Genomic DNA, 8340 nt, shown 5'->3' with positions numbered 1-8340 from the left:
ATAAACCTTTCAAATTTATTTTATGTAATATTTGCCTCCAAGCAAAAATTATAATCACCAAATAATTTCTCTAACAATGGTATGAGTGGCATCAATAGAAATCTAGGGTAGAAGCAACCTCCTGTCCTTGGCTATAGACATGCTAATGACTGCACGTGAGCTCCTATCCAGGCAGAGTGGGCTCCTGGGGAGGCCTCAGACACTCTGGTCAAGGTTGCTACCACATGGCTTCAAGGACATAGCTGTCATGACCCTTGAATATACATCTGATCATAATATTTTTAGAGCATGTCATCTTTGTCAGCTCAGGCTGCTCTAACAAAACACCGTAGACTGGATGGCTTAAACCACAGACATTTATTTCTCACAGTTCTGGAGTCTGGGAAGTGCTCAGTCAAGATGTGAGCACATTCAGTTCTTGGGGAGGGTCCACTTCCAGACTTACAGACAGCCACCTTCTCTGTGATCTCACGTGGCAGAGATCAGAAGTTCTGGTCCCTTCCTCTCATCCCATTATGGAGGCCGCACCTTCATGACCTCATCTAAACCTAATCACCTCCCAAAGGCCCCATCTCCAAATACCATCCCACTAGAGTTTAGAGCCTCAATGTATGAATTAGGAAGAACACAAACTTTCAGTCCATAATACATGTCTCAATTCAGAATGCATTTCCTGAGAAGCAGCATGATATCATGGAAAGACAAGTGAACCTAAAATCAAAACTTCCACCACTGACCCACTAACCTTTGGGGTAATCAATTAAAATAGCCAAGTCTCAGATTTGTCCTAAGGAAATGTTATCAGTTCTACTGGCCCTGCCTAGCTGGAGTCACTGTGAAGCTTCAAGAAGATGTGGGTGAAGAGGACTGGGATGAGTAAATGCTTGATTTTCTTCTTTAAGGATTGACCATATTTGGAGAATATTATCTAGAACTATTTCCTCATTACTTCGCAGAGAAAGGAAGTGACTGAGCCAGGATCCACAGTCCAGGATGAATACAACGGAGCCTGGACATCACCCCTCCCTAGCACTCTATCCTTTACCTAAACTGTTTTAGGATGACATTAATTCTGTTCTTCTTTTGGTAAGCTAGGAATCTGTAGAAACTTTCGTAAACCCATATATAGTAAGTCCCCTACATACAAACCTTCAAGTTTTGAACTTTCAAAGATGGGAATGTGCATCTGGTTCCAGCAAGGAACCAGAACTTAGAACACCAATGTCAGGCATGAGTGAAATTGCAGCTTGCCCTCCATCTCCTGTTGCTGATGATCCTTCAGCTCTACCATCTCATCTCCCACCTCCTCTCCCTCCTCTAGTCAGTAACTCTTCTTGCCTGTTCACTTGATACCAGCCTCTGTATGCCAGCTGTTGTACTATGCTGCTGCTAAGTCACTTCAGTTGTGTCCGACTCTGTGCAACCCCATAGACGGCAGGCCACCAGACTCCCCCGTCCCTGGGATTCTCCAGGCAAGAACACTGGAGTGGGTGGCCATTTCCTTCTCCAATGCAGGAAAGTGAAAAGTGAAAGTGAAGTCGCCCACTCGTGTCTGACTCTTAGCGACCCCATGGACTGCAGCCCACCAGGCTCCTCCATCCATGGGATTTTCCAGGCAAGAGTGCTGGAGTGGGGTGCCATCGCCTTCTCCGTTGTACTATACTACTGTACTGTTCATGGTACTGTACTGTAAGATTAAACATGTTTTATTTTTTGTGTTTGTTTTGTATGCATTATTTGTGTGAAAAGTATTATAAACCTATCACTGTACAGTACTATATAGTTGACTGTGTTGGTTGGGTACCTAGGCTAACCTTTTCGGACTTATGAACAAACTGGACTTAGGAATACACTATCGGAATGGAACATGTTCATATGTAAAAATCTTACAATGGTATTAAATGTATTTACTGTATTAAATCTTACAATTTGTAACCGAAGGCTAGAAGGACATCAAAATGATATTAATTGACTGTATTAAGGTGCTACGCTCTTGAGGCATAGTTTCATCTACCTTAGGGCAGCCCTACAGTGGTATTGTCGTGGCCCCTCTTACAGTCGTCTGTTCCAGAATTTGAGGGTCAGGAAAGTTATTGTCAACTTGACCAAGAGCACACAAGTGGAAAGTGGCAGAGGAGAGTCAAACTCAAGTTTACATGACCAAATCCAGTGCTCTTCCCATGAGCCCTGAATGCCTCAACCCGAAAAAGTCATCTCATAAAACTGGAAAAAAAAGGAAAACAATAAAGTGATTTGCCACGGTGTCCACCAATGCTATTTCAGAAATATGCACCTAACATTCCTATTTTGACAAAAGCAGTAATTGCTGTATTAGGAGGAAACAAACTAGTGTGTGTTTGTTTTGTTTTCTGTCCTCTAAAAGTTTAAAAAAATATCCTTGGGCTTGCCAAGTTATAAGGGCAAAAGGATGGTGCATGTAAATTAATGTGCCTCGACTGCCTACACCGCAGAGGTGCACTGTGGCAGGGACCTTTGACTAAAGGACTCCCCACCCCACACTTCCAGGCCACACTCTATTCTGGGGGGAATGCCTTTACCTGTGTTCTTTTAAAATTCTGCTGCTTTAAGATGTACAAATGCGAGTTCAAATTCCTGCCTGCAACACAAGTGGGGATTCACTACGCACACTCATCTTTAGGGTGACCCGAACTTTCTACAGCCCCCTCTACCATACGCCCTCTCCCAGCCTCCAGCCGCCTTCCCGCCTCTCGCCGCGCGGGGTGCTAGGAAGGCCAGGGTGGGCGAGGGCTGAGGGCTGCAGCGGCCGGGTGGCGCCGGGAGCATTGTGAAGTGACCGGAGCGTCACAGGCGGCCGGGACCCCGGCATCGGAGGGCGGGGCGGGTCTCAGCGGCGCCCCCGCCGGGACCCGGCACCCGGGACCCGGACTCAGACGCTGGGCGCGCAGGGAGGAGAATGGAGGACTTCGGCCGCTTCTCCCCGCGGCCCCACTCGGCCGTCTGGGAGCCTCCGCCGCCCAGCGAGGAGAGCGCATCCTTGGCTCAGCTGGACGGGTCGGGGCCGCGGGCCGAACCGGGCCTGTGCTCCTGGGCCCAGACGCCAGGCGAGGAGAGCGAGGCCACCGCGCCCTGGCCTCACTTGCTCTGCTCAGCCACCCCTCGGCCCAGCCGGCGCCCGTACTCCGACTCGCCGCAGGAAAGTCGCAGCCTGACCGACGTGGCCCGGAGATTCCTAGACCGCGCCAGGAAGCCCCGACCCCGCAGCCGGCGCCTGGAGGATGCCTGGGGGGAGGCAAGGACCAAGCCCCAGGAGCAGGGAGGCAGCCGGCACAGCCCGGCCTGGCAGCTGGAGCCCCAGCCTCAGCACGGCCAGCACTACCCTCCCGCCCGGGGAGATTCGCCCCCTCCTTACTCGCAGGGAGCTTACACCCCCGCGAACCGAGCCTTTGAGGAAGAAAAGGCGCAGAGCGGATACCAGTGGGCAGTGCCGGTCTGCAGGGGTCTACGTCCCTGGTCCCTTTCCTCAGTTCACACGGAGAAGTCGTCTGTGTCCTCCAGAGAGTTCGGGACGCAGTCAGGTTGCATGCACATCCAGAAAAGACACAGCAATGATCCGGTGGAGTCGTTAACCAGCCAGCTTTCCCAGTCCCTAGTTTCCAGCAAGGAGATGCAGAAGCAGCACACCCAGGTCCTCAAGAACAAGTTGGAAGAGGCAGTAGTGTCCTCCAGGGACCAGAAGATCGTGGCCCTGGTGCTGAGCCGGCTCAAAAAGGCCCAGAGGATGCGGGAGCTGCAGCAGCAGGCGGCACTAGCCTGGGAGGAGCTGAAGCGCTCAGACCAGAAGGTCCAGTTGACCCTGGAGAGGGAGCGCAAGCTGCTGCTGCAGCAAAGCCAAGAGCAGTGGCAGCAGGACAAGGAGCAGCGCAAGGCTCGTCTGAACCGGGAGCTGCGAGTCCGGCGGCGGGACAGACGAGCCACTAACATGATACAGCAGGAGAGCAGCGGGTGGAAGGCGCCGCTGGAGGACCAGGAGAAGCAGCGCCAGGAGAAGCTGGAGGGGGCCCCCTCCGAACCTGAGCCGGAGCCGGAGAAGCAGTGCCAGGTGCAACGCCTGCCAGAGAGGATGCTGCGGGACCTGCAGGCGCGGAACAGCCTGCAGCTGCAGAAGAGGCTGGCGCAGGCCTGTCTAAAGAAGCACGTTCACCCCACCAAGGGTCAGAAAAAGATCCAGGAGACCAGTCTCAGCTCTCTAGTCAATTACCAGGCCAGGAAGGTCCTCATGGACTGCCAGGCCAAGGCTGAAGAGCTCCTCAGGAAGCTGTCCCTGGAACAGAGCTCCCAATGGTCCCAAGAGATGCCCGAGGGCCACACGAAGGAGCCCCACAGAGAGCTGAAGGACAAAGTCCAGAAGGAGGAGGAGCGATTCCAGCAGGTGAAGAGGTGGGCGGAAGAGTCCCAGAAGCAGAGAAAAGAGCACAAGTCGCTGCTGGAGGAGCTGGCGGACCAGAAGACCCTGCAGACCCAGAGTCAGGCCCACAAGAACGTCAGGGACAAGGCGCACCACATTCGGGAGCTCAACATCCTACGGGAGAAGAATCATCACATCCTGAAGCTGAAAGCCGAGAAGGAGGAAAGGTGCCACATCGAGGGCATCAAGGAAGCCATTCGGAGACAGGAGCAGAGGATGGAACAGATCTTGCGAGAGAAAGACGCAACCTTCGAGGAATTCCAGAAGATCTCCAGGGCCTCCGGGACAGATGACGTGAGAACACTTGCCAACAACTTCTTTGATCGGATGGCCCGGGAGGCCCAGGTCCCAGCCGGGCAGCAGAGAGGGGGCTACTGAGAACCTAATGACAAATAGCTTCCAGCCTAGGCGGCTAGACAGAGATCCGGCAATGTGATTCATTTTCTAATTTGATTATGACTGAGCATTGATTTTAAAAAAGTATATAAAATAGTGGCAACTTTTGCGAACTAGTTTGTTGATTCATCGGGATGGTTGAGAGGGTGGGATAAAAATTTCCAAGTTTTAAGAAAATTACTTGCTTTTGTACATTTGGCTTTAAATAGAAAATACCCATTTCGCTCTCAAGTGATCTCAGAAGTGTATGTATATCAGACACATTTTGAGGAACCAAAGAAAAAGTCTACAGTGGGAAATAGAATTCTGTGCCATGGCTTCAGTCTTTCCCTGTCCCAGACTTATGAAAGGGTGAAGTGTGAAGTACTTGTCATAGGAAATCTCCAGGAACAAAAAGTGAGGTGGGGAAGCATGGGGAGAATTCCTGTCAATAAGTATATTGGGGAACACAGCATACCACCTCCCCTCTTGGGAGTTCGTAACACAGCTGAAAATTTTAAAGGCTCTGAAAAGTCTTGCAGTAAAGACACATTTGATTAACCTAGTGTTTTTCACAAACCACAGAACTTTTTTCTCTTGGGTCCTTCCATGGAATTGACGTTCTGTGAAATATTTTTGGCAACAGCTTTCTATGGCTCCTCTCAGATGGTACTACGTTGGCCTTCCTTTCCCTTGTTAATAGAAAACACTAGTGTTACACCACCACAGACATGTTCAAGAGTTCAGTGGAATCTTTGGGTCCAATTTTTCCCCCCTTCTTGGTCAGTCTCCTCCAGTCTTTTGGAGCAAAATTCTATTAGAATCCTCCTCTTCCCCTGTATCTATTAGAATCCTTCTCTTCCCCTCTATTTCTCCTTTGTCTCTTCTGAAGGAGGTATGTGATATCATTCTGTCTACCCACATTGTGTCTAATTAACCTAACCAGGCTCTGAATGAGTGACTACACATGATTCAGGAGCTTGACATTTTAAAAACTAAGAGCCAGAAGCTAAGTAGAATTTAACCCATCATATCTCAAAGTCTTTATCAAAAAATTCTAAAAGTGTTCTGTAAATAACATTTGTCTTGAGAGAGAGAGAGAGAGAATAAATCCCACTGGAAGACTTTTGTCATCTTAGTATTTTGAAATGACACGAAAGGTGACCTGGCCAGGGGTTTTATTCAAAGGTCATCGTGAGGGACTTGCCTGGTGGTCCAGTAGTTAGGGTTCCACACCTCCAATGCAGGGGGTGCAGGTTCGATCCCTGGTTAGGGAACTAACATCTCACATACCCCAGGCATGACCAGAGAAAACAGTTTTGCTTTGTTTTTTAAATGCAATTTAGAAAAAAACAACAAAGGGCAGTGTGAGAGCCATATTCCCATCTTACATGATGGAAATGGGCCCCCTTCCCCGTCATAGCTCCCCTCTGCCTGCTGTCCCCAAAGAGGCCTACTCAGGCTCTCATTCCTTTGTTGGCACATGTTGCTTCAATTTTCAATCTTATCATTCTTTTCTCTTCACCCAAGCTAGTGCTGTTCCAGCCAAGTGCTGTGCACATTCCCAGCATTCTAGGGAAGAGCTTAAAATGTCTCAGAATCTAACTCTTCGTCTTGACATAGGTATGTGACTTTGGGGAAGTTACCTTCCTGGGCCTCAGTTTCCTTATCTGTAAAAAATTATAATTTGTACTTCAAAGGGGATGTTGTGAAGGATGATCAAGTACAATAATATAAGGCATCTGGCATAGTGTCCAGAACCTAATACACACACAATAATTATTACAGTTTTTTATACTACTGACTTTCCATTTTTGTCAATTCCATTTTCCCTATTTCAATGCTTTCTCACCAGCTGCCTCCTCCTATCATATCCAAGTCTGATTTTTCTGAGCTCAGCTCACAACCTGCCTCTTGTATGAAATATGGGACCTCCCTGGCTGCTCCTTCTCAGCATCAGCCTTCTTTGAAAAGATGTTCAGCTTATGGCTTATTGAGCACTTAGAAGTTGCTGCTTTGTTGGCATATCCATTTTGCAATCTGCATCTTGGCTTCCAAGCTGGACTGAATGCTACTTAAGGCCAGGGTCATTTTCTTAGAATTCTTTATACTCATGCTTACAAGTTAAAATAAAAGCCATTAAGCAGGATATTTTGACCCCACATCCATATCCCATGCTGTTACCCTACAATGTTCTTTGCTCATTGAAATACAGACTTTCATTCTTTTATCCAATTCTTTATGAATATTACTTGTAGAAATAGTCAATACAGAATAAAACTGACAGAAGATGAAGTTTTTACTTTTCTCTATTCTTCCTTTTAAAAATACACACACACACACACACACACACACACATATTGACCCCACGCTTACCCAAGCCCCAACACCCACTGAGGAGCCTAGACTTTCATCTTCACCATGCTGTGACAAGGAGCTCCTCACTCTGGCAGTGTCATCTGAGACCACCTGAGGAGCCTAGACTTTCAACCACTACTGCCACCACCACCACCATGACACAGTAACAGGGGATCCCTCTCTCTACCTACTGCTGCTGCTGCTGCTGCTGCTAAGTTGCTTCAATCATGTCCGACTCTGTGCGACCCTGTAGACGGTAGCCCACCAGGCTCCCCCGTCCCTGGGATTCTCCAGGCAAGAACACTGGAGTGGGTTGCCATTTCCTTCTCCAATACATGAAAGTGAAAAGTGAAAACGAAGTCGCTCAGTCGTGTCCGACTCTTAGCGACCCCATGGACTGCAGCCTACCAGGCTCCTCTGTCCATTGGATTTTCCAGGCAAGACTACTGGAGTGGGTCACCATTGCCTCCTCCACTCTCCCGACTGAGTAGTATCCAATAAAGCCTAGTGGACAGAACTTTTATCACCCTCCAGCAAGAACAACTCCTTGGTATCAGTAGATGTCATGTGGAGAGTAGCAATGAGGCATTCTTAGGCCTTCCAGCCAAGAAAGTATCAATGGATGCCTAGAAGGGAGCCAACACCCCCACCTCCACTCAGCAGTGATGAAGAGCGCCCCCTCCCTTCCTCAGGTGGCAATGGAGGTGGATTGGGGAACTGGACTTATACCCCTGCCTGGCAATAATGAGGCCTCAACCTCCTTCCCTTTCTACAGCAGTAGGAGACGAAGCCAGATAAAACAGAAGATCCAGCCTTAAACAATACACAACATGTCCAGGTTTCAATTCAAAATCACACTTCATTCTAAGAACCAAGAATATCTTGAACTGAATGAAAAAGACAATAGATGCCAATAGATGGTGGGAAAATGGAAACGGTGACAGACTCTATTTTCTCGGGCTCCAAAATCACTGTGGACAGTGACTGTAGCCACAAAATTAAAAGTCGCTTGCTCCTTGGAAAAAAGCTAAGACCAACCTAGACAGCACATCAAAAAGCAGAGACATCACTTTGCCAACAAAGGTCTGTATAGTCAAAGCCATGGTTTTTCCAGTAGTCATGTGTGGATGTGAGAACTGGACCATAAAGAAGGCTGAGTG

At 48.6% G+C, this 8340-nt stretch overlaps 1 protein-coding gene across 1 annotated transcript; it reads left to right on the top strand.

Annotated features, from left to right (window-relative positions):
• The first annotated feature begins 344 nt into the window (after window positions 1–344).
• On the top strand, window positions 345–4956 carry CCDC185 (coiled-coil domain containing 185). The gene has a single exon (XM_086345207.1). It carries the CDS (start codon window positions 2936–2938, stop codon window positions 4823–4825), a length of 1890 nt encoding a protein of 629 aa, XP_086201333.1. The 5' UTR covers window positions 345–2935; the 3' UTR covers window positions 4826–4956.
• The last annotated feature ends 3384 nt before the right edge of the window (window positions 4957–8340 follow it).

Source organism: Bos grunniens, chromosome 16, assembly GCF_055505025.1.
Source record: "Bos grunniens cultivar Pamir isolate PY7600 chromosome 16, Bosgru_T2T1.0, whole genome shotgun sequence".
In the NCBI taxonomy this organism is placed as follows: Eukaryota; Metazoa; Chordata; class Mammalia; order Artiodactyla; family Bovidae; genus Bos; species Bos grunniens.
Note: the sequence above shows the minus strand (reverse complement) of the source record. Positions and strands in the feature narration are given on the sequence as shown.

Coding starts and splice junctions, on each gene's coding strand:
- CCDC185 (XM_086345207.1), top strand. CDS start 2,936: ATGGAGGACTTCGGCCGCTTCTCCCCGCGGCCCCACTCGGCCGTCTGG.